The sequence below is a fragment of the Varanus komodoensis genome, unplaced genomic scaffold (genome assembly GCF_004798865.1).
Source record: "Varanus komodoensis strain SLA01 unplaced genomic scaffold, ASM479886v1 scaffold42, whole genome shotgun sequence".
Taxonomy (NCBI): domain Eukaryota; kingdom Metazoa; phylum Chordata; class Lepidosauria; order Squamata; family Varanidae; genus Varanus; species Varanus komodoensis.
In genome coordinates, this window is record NW_025335972.1 from 8,503,692 (window position 1) to 8,528,131 (window position 24,440).

The window sequence follows — 24,440 nt, forward strand, 5'->3', positions numbered from 1 at the left end:
GGGGGGGGGGGTGGAGGGAGACGAGCACAATCACGGGCGCACTGGGGGGGGAGGTGGGCGCTGGCGCGGGCACGCAGGGTGAGGTGGGCATGTGGGGGGGGAGGCAGGCACAGGCGTGCGGGAAGGAGGCAGATGCGGGCGCGCTTGGGCAGGGAACACAGGTGCAATCATGGTCATCTCCCCCTCTAGCACAAACACGGCCATCTCCTCCTCCCCACATCACAACTGCGATCGCGCCCATGCAGCGATCATCACCTGATGCAGAGTTCGCGACCTGCAGCAAAATTTTTATGAAATTTCTCTTCGCGACCCGATTTGGTCATGAACTGAGGCGTTTGTGAGCCAAGGTACCACTGTACCTCTACTCATAAGTAATTCCCATTAAGGGGCTTCTTCTCATGGAAGTGGGAGCCAATCAATGCAGCCTTCCCCAGCCTTCATAGTTCTGGACTGTGGCACTCAGAAGTCCTGACCGTTAGCCATGCTAGGTGAAGTCCAAAACATCTGGAGGTCATCAGGATGGGGAAACCTTTTATGGAATTGTAAAGATGTGTAGCAGGCCTGCACTCCAAGTTAAGGCCTGGGTCTCTAACTCCTAAGGATGTAGGCCTTGCTAGGCCTGGGTAAATTCTAGATGCCTTGTCTGTCCTAATTATGATATAGCACCTGTGTTATCTCTTTCTGGCCCCACCTGAGCACCTTAACAATAGGGGACACCTCTTGGCCTGATAAGATGGGCCAAAGGACAACCACCCCTCTTTATTCACCTCTTCAAACCAGCCCTTACTGGCCCTGCCAGTACACTCTGCCCTCATGCAGGCTGCAGCTTATGCTCTGCTGCTGGACACTCCGTTGTCTTGGCACCCCAGAGAAGGGGAGACCCCCAGAGAAGGGGAGACCCTCACAGAAGGATCTTGATGAACTAGGCAGGGACCCATCTCTGTTATGGTGCCCCTCATTGCTCCTTGGCATCTATGCAAACAATCTATGTCCTGATATGTTGCTCCTGATATTCTTTGCAAGTCTCAGCTGATAAGGAGCCTTAGTCTTGCGAAGAATGGCCTTGATGGGTTACACCTGAGAGTACTTCAAAAGTTGGCAGGGGTTCTCTCACACCCACTGGCTTCCATTTTTGAAGTTCCAGAGGACTGAAGAGTGGCGTCAGTGGTCCCAGTATTCCAAAAGGGTAGTAGAAGGGGCATGGGGAGTTACAGACCAGTTAGTCTTGCATCCATTGTAGGAAAAACAATGAAAGACTCATAATAGCAAGAGATCTAGTGAAGTTAGATAGAGAAGAGAGGCTGGTGGCCACACAGCACAGTTTCCTCAACAACAGGTCCTGCCAGACAAACCTTGTGGGATTCTACAACAAGGTTTCGAGGTGGCTAGATGGAGTGGATGTGGTTTACCTGGATTTCAGCAAGGCCTTTGACAAAGTGCCCCATGATATCATGGTTGAGAAACTGAGGAGTTTTGAGATAGACCGAAGCACTGTCCGATGAATTAGGGCATGGTTGAATGACTGAAAGCAAAGGGTAAACATTAGTGGGGAATCATCAGGATGGTACCCTGACAAGCGGAGTCCCATAGGGCTCTGTCATGGGGCCGACCCTGTTCAGTCTTCTCATCAATGACATGGAAGAAAGGGTGACGATTCTGCTGATCAAATTCGCAGACAACACTAAAACTGGAGCAGTGGCCACAACTGAGGAGCAGGTACTCCAGATCCAAAAGGATCTGGACAGTCTATGGAAGTGGGCAGGAGACAACAGGATGGCATTCAATGTGGATAAGTGCAAGGTCTTGCACTTGGGGCATAGGAATAGCTGTCATAAGTACAGGTTCGGGGACAAGAGGCTGGAGAGCAGCACTTGTGAAAGGGATCTCGGGGTGCTGGTTGACTGCAGGCCAAACTGAGTCAGCAGTGTGATGTGGTGGTCAAGAGGGCAAATGCTACCCTTGGTTGCATAGCCAGAAGTATGGCTTTTAGATTGAGAGAGGTATTACTACCACTCTATACAACTCTGGTGCACCCGCAACTGTAGTTTGTGTTCAGTTTTGGGCCCCTGGTTACAGGAAGGATATAGCCAGGTTAGAGTCAGTGCAGCGTAGGGCCACAAGGTTGGTGGCTGGTTTGCAGGAAAGCCATATGAGGTGAGACTGAGGGAACTGGGTCTTTTCAGCCTGGAGAAAAAGAAACTCCAAGGGGATCTGTTGGCAACATACAGGTATGTGAGGGGGTGTCAGACAGAGGTGGGTAGAGAGTTTTTCTCCCCTGCAGAGGAGGGCAGGATGTGCTCCAACAGAGCAAAGCTCAGGGAACCAAGGTTCAATTTAGATGCCATGAAGTACTTCCTGACAGTTAGGACTCTGAGGGTATGTAATGGGTTTCCACGGGAAGTGGTGAAGGTGTTCAAGGATAGGATAGGCATGCGCATGGTGGGCAGAGCTGGCTGAAGCTGGGGGTCAGACTAGATGGCCTAGGAGGCCCCTTCTGACTCGCTCTGTTTTTACGTTTTTATACACATGACAATAGGGAACCTACATTGTAGTCATACAACAACAGAATCACCAACAGCTGGAGACTGAGCAATCTCCTGTCCAAAACCTCCAGCCATAAGGTAAACCAGCCTCCCAGGTGTGTGCAGAGATCCAATGGCTTCAAATGTTCCTACCAGGAATCCTGGTCGGAATTTCAACCCAATAAGCCACTGGTTCCTACAGGGTATAACAGGGGCTCTACCATGCTCCAAGGGCTTATTGCTATTTTGCTGCAATTGAACTTATTCTCAAGAATAAAGATACTTTTTCAGTCACTCACCTTTGTCGTGCTTAATTGGGCCAAGTGATCCAAGGTCTGGACCCCTTGTGTCCAACAAATCCTACTCTTTGCCTCAGGTGCTGTTGGTTGGAACTTGAAGTTGTACTAAAAAAACAAAGTTGAAGCTACAAGTCTGAAGTCTGTCCTATCCTGGACTAAGTGGACATGATAAAAGTTTATAAAAATTATACAAGATAAGGTAGCAGTAAAGACTAGCAGGAAAATTGACATCATGATGCAGCTGGGCTCTAATGTTATTACCTGGTCTATAATCCGGCAAATATACTTTATAGGAAATTGGATCTTTTGGTTACGGCGTCAGGGTAAGAAGGTTTTTTTTAAAAAACAAACTAAATAGCAGCCAAGTAGAAGAAAAGATCAGATAATAAACTATGACTTCAATATTTTCATGCTGATGTTTTTGAAAAGTATGAGTGAGTGGAATAAACAACCCTCTGTGCAGAAGGAGAGTGCTCCTGGAGCCTTATCATGTCCAAACACTTTTTCCTTTTCTTCCCAAGCTCCACACCTCTTGAATCTAATGGTGGCACAGAGATGGCATGTGCATGCGGTGCAGAAGATAATTGATAGAATTGCCTCATATCAATGCCAGTAAATCCTGGTCCCGGTAACTTACCCCCTGCTCTACAAAATACCATGCCCTTAATTTGAATCGGAGTCAGAAAGGCTCCACAGCTCACCTTGTCTTGAACCATGGTGGCCTGAAGTATCCCTGCCAGCAGCCTCTCATGCACCCCCACAAAAGGAGATTCCAAAATTACACCCAGAATTCCCCTTGCAGTTGGAAAGTTTCTCCTAGTGCTTAGCTTGTACCTGCATCCCTTTGGTAGTCTCCTTGTTCTGCCCTCAGCAAACAGGGGAAAGGTATCCTTTTCACTGGAGTTTAAACAATCCCGTCTTCATGCCTCTCCCTCCCTCCTTGGTAGCTAATTTTATTAGGCTACCAAAGAGGCTTCCCACCTTCCTGAAAGCTGTAGGAGCTGCAGCGTATGACCTGGTGCATATACCTAATAGTGAAAGGAGGGAAATCTTTTTGTTCTTATTACTGTGTACAAATATTCTGGGCATATGTGCTGAGAATGAGCACCGAAAACAGTCATGTTCTGACTGAAATCATGCCCTGCTGTGGAAAAAGAGCAGGCAGGACACAGGCCCCCTCTTCCAGCCGTCACTTGAGTTAACATGGCCCCAGGGCACCCTTCTTACCCTGGACGGTAGCACAGGGATCCTTCTGCACACTCAGAGGAATCCACAAGGAGAGTTGAGAGAGGGGACAGCTGTGCCTTGCAGAGCTGCTGCTGCTTGTTGCTGCTGAAGCTCTCCTGCCTCTTATCTGTAGCCTCCAGCCACAGAGCAAAGTGAGGGCAAGCCGCTTCCACAGCCAGATGCAGACTAGCGGAGCAGGTGGAAGGACGCTTCTGGCAGGAAGCCCCTCTGTCACCCCTGCAAGCATGGAGCATGGCTGGAGACGCCTTGCTGCCTTTCTGGCTGTGGCGTTTTGGGCCTCTGGCTCATCTCAGGGGGGCGTTGGAAACCTCCGCACTCATTTCAACAGCAAAGGTACCATACCTGGGCAAGTGCTGGCCACTTGGGTCTAGCTGAAGCAAGGGTGGGGGAGAAGTGAGCGACTGTGATGGTGGGGAGGAAGGGAGTGAAGGGCTAAGTGCAGGAGACGCTGCTGCGCTAAGAAAGAGCATCTTGTGTAGGGCAGTGTGTCTGCCTGGGACCAGTGCCTCATTTCAGCACCCTGCAACCCTAACTCCAATGGCAGGAAGGTAATATGCGCAAAGCAACCTGCACATTATGAAGCAAATTGTATTGTATCTAATATAGCCTCTTCTATGTATGCCTGCTCTCCTTCATTCTTGCTCCACTGCTCTTTACCTAAGTAGTATGAAAAACAGAATTTGGCAGAGTTGAAATTACAAATTTAGTGGTCATTGCTCCTCCTTTTCCTGCTTCTCTCTCTCTTTCTCTCCCTCTCTCCCACTCTCTCTCTTTATTTCTTATCTGAAGAGATTAAACCCTGGAACAGCTTCTTGTAAAATCAAGTTGGTTCTTTATTTATGTATTAATAATTCTTATACAGCTCCTTTTCACAGATGTTACTAAGGTGGTATAGAACAATTCAAATAAAATAATATATGAATGCAGTTAAAAACTATATCAAAACATGAAGATAAGATTAACAGTGGTAAAAACTACATTAAAGAAATGCAGCCTAACTCCTTTCCCAAGAGGCAGTGGAGTAGCTTTACAGTTGAAACACCTTTACAAAGTTTGTTTGGTCCTACATAAACTTGACATGGATGCTGGATATACTGGGAAATGCTTGAGGCAAAGGCAGGAGTATTTCTTGATTCTCCTTCTGTTGAAGGGAAGAGCTGGGCAATTCTTTGTTGCATGGAAGCAATTGCTCCTCAGTCACAGAGGACTGTTCCATAAAGTGGCACTACCTAAGGACCATGTATGGTATCTATTACAAACACCTACAACCCAAGTGTGTACTTAACAAGCTGCCCCGAGGTTTTTGCAAATGGGGCGGCATATAAATGTTCCAAATAAATAAATAAACAAACAAAGCACATACTAAATTCTAAAGCACACATTGATTCATTAAATTTCCCATGTGGCAACTGAACATCACCATTCCTTGCAACCATGTGCATTCTTCAGTTAAAGCCAAGATAGAAAAACTAATTTTTTTAGTTCAGCATTTACTATTCTTTGCTCATGTATTCATTATTTGGCACTTGTTCTCACCATTTGTTGATATAATGGCTACATTCATGGCATGGAGGTAAGTACCCATTTAAGAAATGCCCAGTGCCTACCCAGACTTCTGAATAAGAAAAATTATGCAAGAAGTGAGACAGAGCTCAGGCTGATCCCAGAACTTATGACTACCATCACCACAATTTTTGAAGCATCATCTGGTGAGATTCCTTATCTATAAGAGGCCTGTGCATACATTGCATCTCATTTAATGTCTATTAAGTGTAATCTGAATGCAATGTAATCTTATATTAATCTATATTAATGTACCTTATATAATGTATATTTAATCTATTTCAAACTGAAACACTGATTGTGAAGAGTGACAACACTGCAGATTGCACAACTGTGTGTCATTGGAATAGGCATGAGGGAAGGATCCGACCCAGCTTGAGGGATGTTTGTTAGGGATGCCAGTTAGCAATGCTTGCCCGTCTTTGTCAGATGGCAACAGCATCTATTGAGTGAGGATGAATGAGCGCTCCCAGATCAAATGCCACAAATACAGTTAGCTTGCGTGTCCCTTAACCTTTGAGCTCTTCTGCTGAAGCCGTTCACAGCTGGCTGCCAATGGCCAAGTGCTGAACAATCCAGACATGCATGCTGGCATGTGCATGAGCCCATCCTGCCAGTAAAATAGGCAAGATGAAGCTTCCCCCCTGCAACATCTTGCCCCTAACTTGCTTTTACAGGGGATCCAGGTCATATTTTGCTTGCATCCAGCAGGAGGAAAGGCAAATGTGCAGCTCCAGCTCCTGGACAGAGCTTTTCAATGGCAGCAAATGCATGCACAGCACTTGCTCGAACCTCTCTGCCTTCCCTTTGGGTCATAGTTGTAAAGCCCAACCCACTTCCACAGGGCAAAGGGACATCCGCAGCAGAAGCCTTTTGGTAAACACAAGCTTGCTCCACTGCTGAATTAGCCCCTGAAATGACAAGCTTCTGTCCAATGTCTACTTTACAACCTCCTGGAATGCCCACTGCTTAAGGTGTTGTCCTGTCAGCCTGCAGCTGATGCTCATTCCTATAATTTCTACTGCTCTTCTTGCTTCTCAGCTACTTCTTTTCAGATCTGTCAGCCTTTCCTCTCTCAATCCTTTCTTCTTGTAATCATCTTGTGTTCATTGGCATATTTTATATTGTTTTTGAATATGGACTGCGCAGAGAATTTCAGCTGTTGGGCAGTATAGAAATTAATTATAATTTCTTAGTTGCCCTCTAGGTTTGTGATTCTCAAATGTGTGTGGGTGGGTGGGTTAAAATTCACCTACAGGAAGTGTTCCTCTATGGCTCCCGTTCATTTAAATGGTATTTGTGCAAGGTAAGTTCCTGGGGGATTGTTATGCTAGTGCTGGGTAGAGAGAGTGATTACTGTTACTTCTTGAATCATAAGACTAACACACTGGTGGTGGTATAAATGATCACTCAGTGTAAATCTGCACATATTCAAGGGCACAACTATCTCTACACTTGAAGGTAAGCAAGCAGGTACACATATTGATAATGGTTGAAGAATCTTAATAATCTAAGGAAGGACACTGTTCCCATTTTACAGATAAATAAGCGAGAGAGATATCAAGGTCATTTCCCATCATTACATGGCTACCAAAAAATACTGGACTGGCCCCTCTGGGTGGGGACACAGCTAAGCATTCCTGGTTGCCCTACTTTGATGGCTTATTTTTCACTTTTATATGGCTATCTTGTTTTCCAAATAAGCCCACTGGTAACCCTCTTCTTTCCTGTACCTCTTTCACCCAGCCAGATTCTGCTGTGACTGGCGGGAACGGAAAGCAAGGATGGAGGGTGTATACCCAGGTCCAGCCCTTATCTCGGGAAACACATGTCAGATGGTGATGGCTGAAAAATGTGTGTGCGTGTGTGCATGTAGCATGTGGAAGAGAAATGGACCATAAAATGCATAACTGCTAATCATGTGACTCTGAACACGAGGGGAGCCGTTTGTGCTTTTTGCCCAAAGAACAGCAAGAACAAGCAGAGCTGCACAACCAAATGCCAGGGTGCATCACTGGCCCTGTGTGTTTCCTGCCCAAGGGAGAGGCAAAAGTTAGCCATGCCAGAGGCAGGTCTCTGCTCGCCTTACCTCAGCCTGACTGACTCAGCCTGAAACTGTAAAAGTGCAACTGGGCTGCGTGCAAGACGTTGGAACAGAAGCTTCTTCATGCAACTGCATGCTTGATGCAGCTGAGGAGGAGCTCTGAGGGGGCAATTTAAGTAGACTGTGGGTTGAGAGGTACAGGGAATATTTTAAGGAGATAAAAACCAGAATCCGCAGTACATGTGACCTGCAATATTAACAATGAACAAAATCACAGGGCTGTGGTAACGCAGTGGATCCCTTTCAACACAGTTCTCCAACTTACAAAAGAGGCATAATATAACAGTAAACTACAGTGCACGGTTGTTATAGACTGCTGTAACAGTCCAGCTCACAATGAGAGGTTAAAAGCAATGAATAGCTTTTCTGGGATGTTGTGAGCTATTCCTCCAGGTTTAGCCCAAGTTACAATACAGGCATACAACTCTGGATAACACAGTAATCCATCCTTGCACAGTCGTTGTCAACCACTCAGAGTCTGACCAGCATTTCTCAGTATGGAATACACTGTAGAGCTGTCAAATGCTACTGTCTGCTAGCCACAATCCCTTCCAAGCTGCAACACAAATGAACTTGGTTATAATTTTCATTAGCACATTTTTTGAAAAAGCACATTAAGAACGAAGTTAAGAAGAGCAGGAACTCTTCTCTTTGCTGCTATTTTGTGAGTTTTCCTTAGACTGGGATGGACAGTCTTCCAGGCTCATCCTGGTTGTATTAGCATCTTGGACGGTTCCCAATGATTTCTATGAAAAGTTTGCACTCCTATCTTTCAGGACATCTAAAAAGATCTTCTAATGAGAACAAGGAAATGATCTCTCCAGACAATAAGGAAGTTCTCTGTATGTCTTTTATATCTATGTACTCCTCCTTTTTCCCAGGCACCTCAGCCCTACCCACCCCAACTGTCAGCCAGCATTTCCAGGCCACTAAGCACACTCAGTCTTCTCTGGGCTGATTGATAGGAGTGAACTCTCACTTCATCGTTCTTTCCCTCTAAATATTTCTTGTACTTCTGAAAACACTGGGAATTCCCCAGGTCTGCTAATGCCTCTTTCTTGTGCCTCAATGGGGCCATTTTGGCTATACTGGTGAAAGCACTCAGAGATTTAACCAGAACTTGAGGAATCAAGTGGAGCTCTGCAGAAAAATGTTGCCACATGGAGAGCATTTGTTCAGGATTCCAGACCATGCCCTTTGCCTCCTCCTCAGTTTCCCCTTTCCTCCTTCCAACAGCCAGCCAACACGCTGTGCCTCCTAAGCACACTCAGTGATTACGCTGTTTTTATTTCTCCCCTCCATTTTGGCCTAGCAACACAAGAAGCTGCCTTACACTGAGTTGGTCCATTGAGCTCAGTATTGTTGACGTTGCCTGGGCTCAGCAAGCAACTCTGTGTGGCTACCATGGCTCGGTTTGTGTTTACCTTGAAGAGTCTGACAGACGCTCATGCTCATGGTGGTAACTTCCCTTCCTTCTGCCATCTCCTTCCCCCTCAGTCCTCCAGACAGTACCCCTGGAGGCTCTGTGGGGAGGAACCAGGCTCCTCCCATTGACAGCCATGACTGCAAACTCATTTCTTCTCACCTCAGCTCTCTTGCAGTCTCTACTGCACAAACAGAGCCCATGCCCTGTAATGCATGAGGGAGCGGATCAGGCACCCTGCAGAGGGGGCCACTGGAACAGGGGATGCCTGATCCATGGTGCCCGGTTGGGGCTGCACAGCTCAGCTGCTTCTCCTGCTGCCCCTGCACATGCCTGAGGGGGGAGAATCAGCTGGGCATCACTGCCCCAAGGAGTGGCACCAGACAGCTGATTCCTGCACAGCCTTCCCCCGCCGGGGAAGACTTTCATGCATGCAAGTGTAGCGGGGGAGAGTGAGTTAGGCAGTGGTGTGGAAAGGGGCAGCACCGATTCCCCTGTACCTGCCCCTTTCTTGCCCCCACTTGCAAGTGAGGCATCCCCAACCTGGAGCCCACCTGAGCAGCTTCCTTGCAAGCAGCATTGAAGAAGCAGGAGGCAGAGTTTGTCCCCTTTCTAAATCCTGCCTGTCCAAAAGGCATCCTCACCCCGGTGCCACAATGGAGGCTCCAGTTTCATAACACTCCTTGGACAAGCAGGGATGGGAAGCAGTGACAGCTCAGGGATCACCTGAGGAGGGCAGCTCCCACCCAGCTGATTATTGCCCCTCCTGCCCACATGTGGGGGGAGGTGGGGGGATCAGGTGAGCAGCATTGCCCCTTTCTGCGGTGACACCTGGCTGATTGCCTGCCCCGCCCCAAATAAGCTCTTAGGGCAGGAGGCAGGCAGAGTGGGGAGGCCCCTGACAGCCATGCAAAGCAACCGCTACCAGGGGCACTCTCTGGTAGCCGCTTGGCACCAGCAGAGCAGACCACTCTTGCCAAGCAGCAACCAGGTTCTGGCCTTGGGCCCACAATAGATTGTGGCTCCAGGTCTGGATGACACAGAAAGTCATCATGGTATGGAGAAGACCACGTTTTTCTCTTCATGGCTTCAAAGATGACACGTACCATGCTGAAATGCAATGTTTGAATTCAGATTGGTTTAGCAGACCAGCTCAATGCAGGACCAGTGCATTCCTCTGCTCAGTTAAACCATCCCTTTCAGATGGCTGTCCAGTTACATCTTGAAGGGTGGGAGACTCCATAACCTCCCTAGATCATGGTATGTTGTACTGCTCTGACAGTCAGGGAATTTTTCCTGATAGCTAGCCAAAATCTGGCTTTCAGCCTGTTATTCTGTGTCCTCCACTCTGGGATGAACAAGAAGGGATCCTAGCCTTCTTCCTTGTAACAACTTTTCAAGTACTTGAAGACCGCTATCATATTTCCCCTCTTCATTCCTCTCAAGACTAAACATGCCCAGTTCTTTAAATTTCTCCTCATACGGCTTTGTCTCCAGCCCCCTGATCATTCTTGTTGCCATCTTCCAAAGCTTTTCCAGCTTGTCTATCATCTTTGTTAAACTACTGCTGAATAAAGGATTCTATCAGATTCTATCAGGGGCCATGAAGGCCATTGGGTTCAACCCCCTGCTGTTGCAGGACACCATGTTACACCATCCCACTCAGATGGCTGTCCAGCTTCTTTCTGAATGTCTCTAGTGTGGCAGCCCACGATCTCTCTAGGCAACTTGTTCCACTGTTATATTGCTCTGACAATGAGGAAGCTTCTCCAGCCTGAATCTTGGTTGTCTCAGTTTGACTTGATTATTCTATGTCCTACACTCTGGTATCAGCGAGAAGAGATCTTGACCTTCCTCTTTGTGACAGCCTTTGAGGGACTTATAGAGGGATATCATGTCCCCTCTCAGTCTTCTCTTCTCAAGGTTGAACATAGTCAGTACTCTCTGTCTCTCCACATAGGGCAGTGTTTCTAAACCCTGGATCATTTTTGTTTCCCTCCTCTGGACCCTTTCTAATTTACCTGCATCTTTCTTAAATCTTGGTGCCCAAAACTGGACACAGTATTCCAGACAGGGTCTGACTAGTGAGGTGTATAGGGGAAATACTTCTTATGATTTGGAAGTAATACTTCTATTAATGCATCCCACATTAGCATTTGCCCTTTTGGCACCTGCATCACATTGTTGGCTCATATTTAGCCTCTTGTCCACAATAACTCCAAAGCCTTTTTCAGTTCTGTTGAGCCACATATTCCCCAACTTGCATTGATGCATTTGGTTTCTTTTCCCTAGGTGGAAGACTTGGCACTTGTCCCTATGAAATTTCATTCTGTTGCTTTCAGCCCAGTGTTCCAGTTTATCAAGATCATCCTGATTCTTCATTCTGTCTTCTAGGGTGTTCACTATTCTCCCTGTTTTGTATCGTCTACAAGGTTGAGTATCCTTCCTTGTATTTCCTCATCTAAATCATTAATGAAGATGCTGAAGAGCACTGGGCCCAGGACTTGAACCCTGTGGCACCTCACTAGTTACCTCCATCCAGTTGCCATGAGTTGCCATGAGCACTCTTTGTGTCCAATTTAGCAGCCAATTTTGGATCCACCTAATAGTTTTTCTATCTAGTCCACTTTTTGCTATTTTTCTTATCAGAATGTCATGAGCACTATGTCAAAAACTTTGCTAAAGTCTAGGTAGATTATGTCCACAGTGTTCCCTCTGTCCATTCGGGAGGTTACCCAGTCAAATATGACTTAGTACATCTGACTTTCCTAAAATCCAGGGTACATGTTTGGCTGTATCGGGCTTTTGCCTCCTTTAGAATCAAGAATTCAAGTATGGCATGGTCACTTTCCCTCAGATTTCCTGTAGCTGCCACTTTGTCCACTAGGACTTCCCTGTTGGTTAGTATCAAGTTAAGGATAGCTGTTCCTCTTGTTCCTTCCTCCACTTTCTGTTGGAGGAAGTTATCAGCAACACATGTTAGGAATCTCTTGGAGGGGCCGTCTTTGGCAGAATTTTTCTTTCAACCCATTTTGGGGAAATTGAAGTTCCCTATAACAGTGACATCAAGCCTCTTCGAAGTACTGGCGATTTGCTTTTCAAAAGTCTCATCCTTGCCTTCTCTTTGACGAGGTGGTTGATAACAGACTCCAGCAACTGTCTTTCTTTCATTCTTTGCTCCATTTATTTTAATCGGGATGCTGTTAATGGGGCCACTAAGCTCATCCTCCTGTATTTTTGTGCAGAAGGATGTAGCTTTAATATATAGTGTGACTCTGCCTCCCTTTCTTGGTCTTTCCTGCTGCATAAAGGTCTTTTTCCCCTGAAGATTTCTTTTGACATCCACATATTTTGGGTCTATTCCAGTTCTGCTGATACCTACTTTAGTTTTGGGGAACACTTGAATCAGAAATAGAAAGAATAACAAATGTCTATATGGATATCTGTCTACCTCTCCCTTCTAAGATTCACTGCAGCTTACATTTATTTAAAATCACAATATTGTAAAATATAATAAAATACAATAAAGATAAAACAAAGGCAGAGAGCACAGATAAATAGAACCCTTCCATAAAATAGCAAATACTTAGCAAGCGACCCCCTGCTGCAATAAACATCACTTTACTGGGGTAAAAGATAGCCAGAGATGGTGTCATTGGCCTGTGATAACGTGTTCTACCAAATTGGTGCACCCACCTGTCTTCTGGGACTATTGATTGGGTCTCTAGCCTAGTTGGGACATAGCAAGGGGCCTTCTCTTCACATCTTTGGGAACGGAGAGGGATGTCTGAGAAAAGCTGATCCCTCAGGTAGCCTCAACATGAGCCATCATCATTATTGTAGTAATTGTTGCCATTGTCTTGTCATCTTTAATATTTTTAACAACCTCTGGATGCTCTTATTTGTAATGAACGTTGCCACCCACATTTACTTATATTTTGTCTAAACTTACTTAGTTCCAACCTTTATTCTAAATGCTTTATTTGAACATTTCAGGAAATTTGCCCTGTATAGCTCCTTGTCCCAATCCACAGCTCTTTAAAACTTTCTTAAGTGTATGTATTCTCCTCTCTCAGGTTAACAGTGACTTTGTGGGTAGGGCCTCAGAATGAGGGCAATGCATTAGAGCCCATATCCCAGTCTTAGCCCGAGTTATTTACACACTCACACACCTGCTTTATGTCCAATAAGGACACAATGGGGACTCCAAGCAAAGGATTTCCATGTCACGTGTAGCCTGACTGATTCAGAAGCTGAATCAATCATGAAAAGTAGACCTTTGAAAAAAGAATAATTAAATTTGTACAATGTATACAGGTTTCAAAACTCATCTTTTCTTGCAGAATTTGGGTTCTGTTGAGGAAAAGGACACTTGATTTTGTTTTTAAATCAGATGCACAGCCTTAAAGGACAAAAAGCATGTGAGGTTAGGGAGGTGGGGAATTTGCCTTCTGATTTCTGTGTGTAATATGAAGCCTGCTACTCTACTTTGCATCTAGCTGAGCACCTACTGAGTGAGGAGCCCCTGAACCCCAAATGTTTCACACAGCAGCTGGAGGATTTGGCCTGCTTCTGGGAGACACCAGAACCCCTGATGGAGGGAAACAACCAGAACACATACAGCTTTTGCTACAAGTTTTGGTGAGTGCCTTTTTAGTGGTTTTAGAGACACTAGTGTCAAGCAGGGTGGCCACTTATGAATCACCAAAGGAAAGCAAATGTGTCCCTGAAGAGGTGACAAAAGAGTACGGAGATTTCCAGAACATTTGGATATGCTAATTTCTATCCTTTGATGTTAATTTAGAAATTATCATTGTAACACCCCAAAGTGCCAAAGGTTTATCACCAATGGGGAGGTTTTACCCTGACTTAATATGTGCTTTTCTACTCCCCAAATGCTTAGAGGTTAGACAAAAGGGATATATGATTGCAAAGAACAATGTACATTGAAATGGATCTTGCGAGGAACACAGAGATGAATTCACATATTGATGAATGAACACATTGATCAAAGAACACTGCATATTGAGTAGCACTGACAGTGAGCTAAAAGGAAACGCCCCAGACTCAAAGCTGCCACAAGGGGCAATGTAAATGCCTGCCTTGCCGCAGGAGTAAAAGTGGCATCCATCGTTTTACTTGGGCTCTACATTTTCTACTGCCATGGTGGGGAAACATAGAAACATAGAAAGTCAGAAGGGACCTCCTGGGCCATCTAGTCTGACCCCCGGCTCCAGCCGGCTCCGCTCACGACATGTCCACCATGTGCATGTCCAGCCTATCTTTGAACACCCTCACTGATGGGGCCTCCACCACCTCCTGTGCAAGCCCATTCCATACCCTTGGGGTCCTAACTGTCAGGAAGTGATTCCTGGCATCTAAAGGGAACCTGGGTTCCCTGAGCTTTGCTCCACTGGAGCATGTCCTTCCCTCCTCTGCAGGGGAAATCAGGTCTCTACCCACCTCTGTGTGACACCCCCTCACATACCTGTGTGGCCTTCTGATCTTGGGAGACTGACTGTCCCATCACCCCTCTCCACTGGCTGTGCTGACTGAGGGTGACAGGAGCTGCAGTCCAACAACACCTGGAGGACCACCCCTGTCCCACCACTTCTCTTTGGGAACTAGGGACACCAATTGCACAGAAGCTTCCTCCCACATTTGTGTAACATTTTACTGCCTGCTCCTGTTCAGGGAGGATACGTCTTCAAGATCGTGTAACCTGACCGTGGAGCTCACATCCAGGAATACCACACGCTACACTTGCTTCTTTCGAAGGCAGGACATCTCAGCCTTCATACCCCTGGAGATCAATGTCTTTGATGACCGTTCCCCCAACAGCACGCTGTACAGCCGAACAATCTATGTGGAAAAACTAGGTACGTCCCAAGTACAAGGATGGGGGGCCTTGCAAAAAGTGCTCCTCACCCCCGAAAGACTTCATAGAATGGAAAGAGCCTCTATGCAATGCCTTGTCTCTGGACTCCCAAGTTGTTCAGCTAAAGCGCAACTCTTTCTTCCTAGGGTGCTTACCCATGGCCAATGGGAAGAATAGGCAGGGCTGGGCTCCTGTCAAAAGCCCATACCCATCAAGGGGTCACTTTAAAGACAACCCCCCCCCCACAAGTTAGAAGAAACTAACTCCTCTCCCTTCCCCCTCCCCAGTGTAATCTGCTTGTTCACTTGCCTAGTGCTCTGACCCACACAAGTAGTGGTGAGGAGGAGGAGCTGGTGATCATAGTGACAAAAAGACAGGTTCCCAGAGGGAAGGAGGCCTGTTGAAATTGTCTTCCCAAGAGCCCCCCAAAACCAGGGGCATACCTTACAGTTTGGCACACAACAGATATCCAAGTACAAATAAATGGAAAGTGGGGAAATGCTGCCACAGTTGAATAGGCCAAACAAAGGCATACTCACTTGCATGATATCTGAGGCTCAGGCACACTGACTCCAAGGGACTAAGTTGTCAACTTGTATATGTGGCAGGATGCTTATGGCTGTAATCACCACACAACAGGCTGAAGTTGGGCAGGTGAAGCTTCCTCAATGTTGCATCTCCAGGCCAGGAAAGTGTCACTTGTTGATGTTCTATGTACGTTGCGCACCTGTTCAAGGCATGGAAGTACTACCAGGAAAAGACATTGGCTTCCCTATCCAAGCAGTGAATTTGGTGGAGCCTATCCCTGAGCAAGTGTGCATAGGATTGCACTGGTTATGGAGGCCACCGGGCACAGCCAGTACCTTTGCTGAGCTTCCTGTGACTATAATATACTCTGGACCATGTAGAGGGTGGAGAAGGCTGTCTTGACAGTGCTGCAGAAAGTGCCACCAGCTGTGGGAGGGGAGAGTGCAAGACAGGCAGGGTCATGGAGGCCCACCTGAGGTGGGAATGCAATCTCAGGTGCACTGCCAGCTGCATCCCCTTCGAGTAACAAGAAAGACCTCTGCCACCCGCAGGCTGTTCTCACCCTGCTTCTCTCCTCCCCCCACATTCCCGCAGTTTTCCTGGATCCCCCTTCCAACCTGACTGTGCAGCGGATGGAGTCACCAGGGAAACTGAATGTGAGTTGGCTGCAGCCCCCGGTTGTACACCTGGACAACAGCCTCCACTATGAGCTGGCCATCTTCCCCGAGGGTTACAAAATCCCACAGGTAAGTCACTGGCTCTATGCCACCCGACTCTGGAAGCTGCCTGCCTGCCTCTTGCTTCTGTTTTTATCCTTTGCCTCCAGGTGGAGCATGTCAATGGGCGGACACATCTCATCATATCTCTGAAAGCTGGGTCCCGCTACACACTGGCCGTGAGGGTCAAGCCTAACGGAGTCAGCTATGATGGCTACTGGAGTGCCTGGTCACAGGCTGTGTCCAGGACCATACCAAATGGTAAGTTCCCTTTAAGGTGCTACTTAATGATTATTGCCTATTAATTATTCTATTAATTATTTTATTTTATTATTCCCAACCTGCTGCCATCAAGGAGGTTGGGACTATACCACCCAGCATTCCTGACCGTTGGTCATGCTACTTGAGGCTGATGGGAGTGGAAGTCCAAAATATCCAGTGGGCAACAGATGGATTTATGTTATCTATATCTTCAGGCTAAACAAAATGATCAAATACATTATTAAAATGGAATTATTAAAATGGAAACATAAAACTTTTTTATTTTTATTTATTTTATTTGGGTATTTTTATCCCATCCAATTACGACATGTCTCTGGATGGCTTACAAACAGAACACCCAATAAATACATATAATAACCCATAATAATCCACGACAGAGAATAAAACATAATTAAAATATTTAAACTTTAAAATTATGGAAAAATAAAAAGTTCTTAACCTGGCGCCAAAAAGCATATAATGTCGGTGCCAGGCAGACCTCTCTGGGGACTGCATTCCATAGCTGGGGTGCCACCGCAGAGAAGGCCCTTTCAAACAGAAGAGATCTGAAAGCAAATTTACAGTTCAACTTGAAATAAGCAAGCCATAAGTTAAAATACACAGGTATATCTTACAAACCTAGGAGAATAATAAGTTCTACTCTGGCTCCAACAAGACCATAAAGAAGGCAGCTGTTCCACAGCCCGGGAGCTGCTACGGAGAAGGCCTTCACTCGAGCGGTCACTCGCAAGGTGAAAGCACTTGGAGCAGTGGTCTGAAGGTCTTGAGGTCTGGGCTGGCATACATGGGAGCTTGGTCCCAAGGCATTAAGAGCTCAGGCCAGCACTTTCAGTTGCATCCACAAACTGACCAGGAGTTACTGTCACTGACAAAGTGCTAGCATGACATGATCCAAATGCCCAGTCCCAGTTTGTGACCATGTGTGTCTGTGTCAGTACAACTGTGGTTTCTGGGTTGTTTTTACAGACTGCCCCGCACACCGTGCATGTGCCAGTCCCAGTGAAAGGTAATCAGAGTGAGGATAACTCTAACTAAGCTGTCTCCATCCAATATAGTCACGGCCAGCATATGAGCCAAAACTCCTTTTCAGAGTTCCTTTGACCTGTCAAGGCCACTTGAGTCTCCAGGGACAATGCTGGCCCTATAAGTGAACCTGATCCTTTAGAGGGAGTGCATGCTCTTCCGGAATGGATGAATACCACTTAACTTGGTAGATGAACCATTATGATGGATAGCTAGGCAGTTGAAGCCACCCACTGTTTGTTGCGGTTTACTTAGGAGGGAGACCTGTGTCCATGCTCAGGGATCTGGAATCTGCATAGTCATAGTCATACCCGGAAGCATGGAATGATGTTTGAAAATCATGAGAGCCTAAGTTTCTGTTTTTTTTAAAAAAAGCAAAGCAACACACACAGAGAGAACATGTTTCTAGCCCTCCTGGGTATAAGAACAATGTAAAAAGAGTATAGGCAGTTTCTCCCCACTCCCCACAGAGAGAAGAAGGAGAGGGCAGCAACAACAAGCCAGAACAAGCACAATCCACTCCAGGTTTATCCAGCACAAGTCCTTGCACAGTTATGCACCCAGGGTAAGATTCCTGATGGATGCTCTCCCCACCAAACAGTGGCTAAGTCTGGAGAGCTGTTTTGTGCAAGGTGGTCCATAACCTGGGGCTAGTGACGAAAGAGTGGAAAGGTGTACACTGACTCCCAGCTTTGACTTGGGCCTCAGTTTAGTGCTTTGGAAAATGGCCCAAGCTTAGCACGCACCAATTCAGATTCCATCTGCCTCCATACCAAACCTGAGTTGAGGTTTGGAAATCTAAGGTTTTGTACTTCCCATTAACAATCATGGCAAAGCCCAAAATGGCTATAACTCTTTTTTTCTTAGTCAGAATTAGATGATGATTCCATGCATAGTAGCCCCATAGGAAGGGGGTTTGCCTGCCAGGTGTCAGAAAAATAGGTTCAGAGATCTTACTCCTACATTATATGCAGGAATTGCTGTTAACCATATTATTTATCAGAAAAAGTGGATTAAAATTTCAGAGTTGTCTTTCTGAGGGAGTCAAGTGTAACAATATAGTCATGGCGGGTGATCGTCATCAGGGACTCCCAGCTGAGGGGCACTGAGGCGGCAGTGTGCCGCCCTGACCTTGAGGCGAGGGAGGTCTGTTGCATGTGAAGGATAGAGTGGAGCGTCTTGTTCGCTCCAGGAGTCACCAGTTGCTTCTGGTGATCCATGTGGGGACGAATGACATAGCCAGGCAGGGTGTGGGTGGGATCACCAGAGACTTTGAGGCCTTGGGAAAGAAACTCAGGGACCTAAAGGCCCAAGTTGCCTTCTCATCTATCTTACCGGCCCGAGGATTTGGGCCAGGCAGGGAAAGGAGGGTCACTGAGGTGAACGACTGGTTTAGAGTGTGGTGCCAGAAGGAAGACTTTGGGTTCCTCTACCATGGCACCCAGTTTCTTGCCAATGGACTTCTGGCAAGGGATGGGTTGCACCTTACGAGGATGGGGAAAAGTTCCTTCAGAAATGCTCTAGTTAGCTTTGTTCAGAAGACTTTAAACTGAGCCGGTGGTGGGGTTCAGCCCCCCCAAAAACTTGTCCTGATTGGACAAGTGTGGGGAGAGGATCAGGGCTCTGGGACCAGGGTGTTAGAGGTACTGCAGGGGCTGACAGGACTCCTACAAGGAGGGGGCCAGTATCAGGGAAGATGGGAGGAAGGAGGAGGCTGGGCATCCCAAAGAAAGGAAGCTGTGGGAAAGAGCTGAGGTGCATGTACACCAATACTAGGAGCCTGGGTAATAGGCAGGAAGAGCTTGAAGCTCTCCTGGGAATAGGAGGGTATGACCTGGTGGGGATCATGGAAACTTGGTGGGATGAAAGGCAACATAGAGGGCTATCACCTGTTTAGAAAGGACAGGAAGGGAAAGAGGGGTGGGGGCGTAGCTTTATATGTCAGGGAAGGGAAAGGATGCAGTGAGATAGGATGCAGCACAGATAGAGGCAGTCTGGGTGAAACTGAGGGGTTTTGACAGGAAGAGGGACCTGACAGTGGGTAGTATGTTATCACCCTCCAGGTCAACTTGAGACCCTGGATGATGTCCTGACAGATCAGATTCAAAGGATATTTTGTGGGAGAGACATAGCAATTATGGGAGATTCCAATCTTCCGGATATTAGTTGGGAGACTCACTCAGTGGTGACAGCCAGGTCACATCACTTGCTAGACGCTATAGAGGGAAGGTTTTTCATGCAGAGGTCCGAGAGGTGACAAAGGGGAGGGGGGAATATCCTTGACTTGGTTTTGATCAACAGGGAGGAGTTGACAGATGGGGTGCAGATTAGGGGTGTTCTGGATGAGAGTGATCACTCCATTTTTTGCTTTGAGATCAAGGGAATTGGGACATGCAGCAGGTTGAGTACCAGAAGCTGGGACTTCAAGAGGGCCATCTTTGGCCAACTGAAGGCCAGACTGGGAAAGTCTCTTGGGATAGGATACTGGAAGGCAAGCGAGTTGAGGAGGGGTGGATGGCACTCAAAAGGAAGGTTCTGAAGCCACAAGCCTTGATGATACCTCTAGTTAGTGAGGTGGGGGATGAAGGAGAGTGCCACAATGGATGCGAAAGGAGGTGGTTAGAGGGACTAGATGCAAGAGGAACCTCCGTAGGAAATGGGTACTGGGGAAAATAGACGAAAGAGTATACCAGGAGGAGGAGTCCCATTGCAGAAGGGTTATTTACAAGGCTAAGGCTGATTACGAGCTTATTCTTGCAAAGAATATCAAGAGCAAAAAAAAAAGGGCTTCTATCAGCATGTAAATAGCAAGAGGAAGGGGAGACTGGTAGTGGGACCACTTAATAAGAAGGAAGGGGATTCAGTGAGGGAACAGGCACAGAGACTTAATGACTATTTTGCCTCTGTGTTCTCCCCAAAGTTGGATGGGGGAGAGCCACACGGAGGATCAGATGAGGCCAGGGACTTAGAGGTACAGATTAGAGTCACCTCCCTAGAAGTCGAGGAGCTCCTCAGGGCATTGGATCTTACAAGATAAGTCACCCCCCCCCCCCCAGAAGACAAGCAGCTCCTCAGGGCAATGAATGTTACAAAGGCACCAGGCCCTGACGGGTTACACCCAAGAGTACTTCAGCAGTTGGTGGGGGTCCACTCGTGCCCACGGGCCCCCATTTTTGAGGCCACGTGGAGAACAGATGAAGTTCCAGAGGTCTGGAGGGTGGCATAAGTGGTCCCAATTTTCAAAAAGGGTAGTAGAAGGGACCTGGGAAATTACAGAAAAGTTAGCCTTACGTCAATTGTAAGAAAAACAATGGAAAGGCTCATAATAGTGAGAAATCTAGAAACCCTAGATAGGGAAGGGAGGTTGGCGGCCACACAACACAGCTCCTGCAATAACAGGTCCTTCCAGATGAATCTTGTGGAATTCTATGACAAGGTTTCAAGGCGGCTAGACAGACGGGATGCAGTGAATTAGGTTTACCTCGATTTCAGCAAGGCCTTTGACAAAGTGCCACATGATATCCTGGTAGAAACTGAGGAGTTTTGAGATAGACCAGTGCACTGTCCAATGGATTAGGGCATGGTTGACTGACCAAAAGCAGAGGGTAACCATTAGTGGGGAATCATCAGGATGGCAGCCAGTGACAAGCGGGGTCCCCCAGGGCTCTGTCCTGGGGCCGATCCTGTTCAGTCTTTTCATCAATGACATGGAAGAAGGGGTGAACAGTCTGCTGATCAAATTTGCAGACGATACTAAAACGGGGACAGTGGCCACAACTGAGGAGCAGGTACTCCAGATCCAAAAGGATCTGGACAGACTATGGAAGTGGGCAGGAGACAACAGGATGGCGTTCAATGTGGATAAGTGCAAGGGTTTGCACTTGGGGCATAGGAATGGGTGCCATAAGTACAGGTTAGAGGTCAAGTGGCTGGAGAGCAGCACTTGTGAAAGGGATCTTGGGGTGCTGGTTGACTGCAGGCTAAACATGAGTCAGCAGTGTGATGCGGTGGTCGAGAGGGCGAACACCACCCTTGATTGCATAGCCAGAAGCGTGGCTTCTATATCAAGAGAGGTATTACTACCACTCTATACGACTCTGGTGCACCCGCAACTGGAGTATTGTGTTCAGTTTTGGGCCCCTCGTTACAGGAAGGATATAGCCAGGCTAGAGTCTGTGCAGCGTAGGGCCACAAGGTTGGTGGCTGGTTTGCATGGAAACCCGTATGAGGTGAGACTGAGGGAACTGGGTCTTTTCAGCCTGGAGGAGACTCAGAGGGGGCCTGTTGGTGACATACAGGTATGTGAGGGGGTGTCACACAGAGGTGGGCAGAGACCTGCTCTCCCCCTCAGTGGAAGGAAGTACACTCTCCAATGGAGCCAAGCTCAGGGAACCAAGGTTTAGTTTGGATGCCAGGAAGTACTTCCTGACAGTTAGGGCCCTGAGGGTATGGAATGGGCTTGAGGGAATGGGAGGTCATTGAGGCCCCATCGGTGAGGGTGTTCAAGGATAGGCTGGACATGCTCATGTTGGGCATGTCGTGAGTGGAGCTGGCTGGAGCCGGGGGTCCGACTAGATGGCCCAGAGGGGGCCTTCTCACTCTGTTTTGATGAAATGTATGAAACAGATTTTGAAATGATAGCTGCAGATGTCTTAGTGCAAGAGCAGCCTTGACTTTTTGATGGTCCTAACGTGAACTACTTTATCTGAAAATGACAGCATAGAGGTGATCCTGAGGAAGAAAATTTTAAAATGACAGAATGTAGGTTTATGTGGAAGGGGAGTCCTCCATCCGGGATGGGTGTCAAGTGATTAATTTCTCTTTCTTCCTCCCTGTATTTTTGGGCAACTTCTATGAAAATGTTGCTGGAGGCAAGTAACATGCAAAATTTTCAAAGGAAATTAAAAAGTTGGAATGACTGAAATTAAGGCTTATTTCATAGTGAAGTCTGATGGCACTGGGGGAATGGCCATTTCATGGTCTTATACTTGCCCTACACCAAACACAGTGACTGGGGCCCCAGGAAAAACATGCCCCCAGCATTAAAAGCTGGACCTATCTTTTGCTGAACAGCTCTCCTTCCTGCTTGCATAATTGGGCAAAGTGGAGATACTAGAAACAGCATGTGCATGTTCCCTGTATCTCCAAAACACAAGCCACATTCTGAAGCGGCTATGGTTTGCTAGCCTTTGGAAAGAATGATAGAGTCATAGAATACTAGATTTGGAACGGGCTATGAAGACCATCAGCTGTTTCAGGACACCAAGTTACACCATCCCACTCAGATGGTTGCCTAGTTTTGCCTTGAATGTCTTTAGTATGGGAGAGCGCACCACTTCACCAGGCAGCTGGTTCCACTGCCATATTGCTCTGAAAGTGAGGAAACTTTTCCTGATGTCCAGCCTGAACTTGGGTTGTCGCAACTTGAATTAATTATTCCGTGTCCAACACTCTGGCATCAGCAAGAAGAGATCATAACCTTCCTCCTTGTGGACATTGAGGTACTTATAGAGTGATACCATATCCCCCCTCAGTCTTATCTTCTCAAGGCTAAGCATGCCCAGTTCTTTCAGTCTCTCCTCAAAGGGCAGTGTTTCCAAAGCCTGGATCATTTTTGTTACCCTCTTCTGGACCCTTTCTAATTTTTCTGCACCTTTCTCAAATCTGGGTGCCCAGAACTGGACACAGTATTCCAGACAGGTCTGACTAGTGAGGAATATAGGGGAACTACTACTTCTCATGATTTGAAAGTAATACCTTCTATTAATGCATCCCAAATTAGCATTTGCCCTTTTGGCACCTGCATCGAATTGTTGGCTGATATTTAACCTATTGTTCACAATTACTCTGAGATCTTTTTCTTGTTCAGTACTGTTGAGCCATGTATTCCCCATCTTGTATCAACACATTTTTTCCTAGGTGGAGGACTTGGCACTTTCCCTTATTGAATCTTATTCTGTTGCTTCCAGTCTAGTGTTCATGTTTATCAAGACCAACCTTGTGGAATTCTGTGGCAAGGTTTTGAGGTGGCTAGACAGATCGGATGTGGTGGATGTGGCCTGGATTTCAGCAAGGCCTTTGACAAAGTGCCGCATGATATCCTGGTTGAGAAACTGAGGAGTTTTGGGATAGACCAATGCAGTGTTCGATGGATTAGGGCATGGCTGACAGACCAAAAGCAGAGGGTTAATCTTAGTGGGGAATCATCAGTGATGAGCGGGGTCTCCCAGGGCTCAGTCCTAAAACCTATCCTGTTCAATCTTTTCATCAATGACCTGGAGGAGGAGGTGAAAAACCTGCTGAACCAGTTACCCTCTGTCTCCTTTATAATTGAGAATTCAAGTACCTTTCTGTATAATTGGGTTAGGGCACCTATTAGAATGGTCCCTTTCCCTCAGAATTTCCATGGTTGTTATTTTCTCCACCAGTCCATCTCTGTTAGTTAGTGGTAAATCTAGGATAACTGATCCTCCAATATATTCCTCTACTTTCTGCTGGAGGAGGTTTTCAGCAATGCATGTCAGGAATCTCTTGGAGGGGCCATGCTTGTCAGAATTTGTCTCCCAGCATGTATCAGGGAAATTGAAGGCCCCCATGATGACTACATTGTTCTTCCTGGAAATGCTGGCAAGTTGCTTTTTGAAGGTTGCATCCTTGTCCTCTTTTTGAATGGGTGGTCGGTAATACACACCAATACCTATGTTTTTCTTATTTTTTGCTCCCTTTAAATTAAGCCAGATGCTTTCAATGGGGCTACTAAGTTCCTCTTCTTGTATTTCTATGCAAACTTTTCCCACCTTTCCTTGGGAAACAACAGAACAGGAGGAAAGTGGCCCAATTCAGCATGGGATTTG

General features: G+C 46.8%; 1 protein-coding gene and 1 long non-coding RNA gene across 2 annotated transcripts in view; both read left to right on the forward strand.

The window, feature by feature from the left end:
* The first annotated feature begins 4,240 nt into the window (after positions 1 to 4,240).
* The window catches only part of EPOR (erythropoietin receptor), a 27,390-nt gene continuing 7,190 nt past the window's right edge, over positions 4,241 to 24,440 (forward strand). Inside the window, exons 1-5 of the mRNA XM_044443457.1 lie at positions 4,241 to 4,402; positions 13,659 to 13,800; positions 14,854 to 15,038; positions 16,160 to 16,311; positions 16,392 to 16,542. Of these exons, the coding sequence (XP_044299392.1) occupies positions 4,294 to 4,402; positions 13,659 to 13,800; positions 14,854 to 15,038; positions 16,160 to 16,311; positions 16,392 to 16,542 (739 nt within the window). The 5' untranslated portion in view covers positions 4,241 to 4,293. The remainder of the gene's footprint in view (positions 4,403 to 13,658; positions 13,801 to 14,853; positions 15,039 to 16,159; positions 16,312 to 16,391; positions 16,543 to 24,440) is intronic.
* Positions 21,823 to 24,440, forward strand: part of LOC123029980 — a 3,373-nt gene continuing 755 nt past the window's right edge. Inside the window, exon 1 of the long non-coding RNA XR_006415999.1 lies at positions 21,823 to 22,151. This is a non-coding gene — a long non-coding RNA (uncharacterized LOC123029980). The remainder of the gene's footprint in view (positions 22,152 to 24,440) is intronic.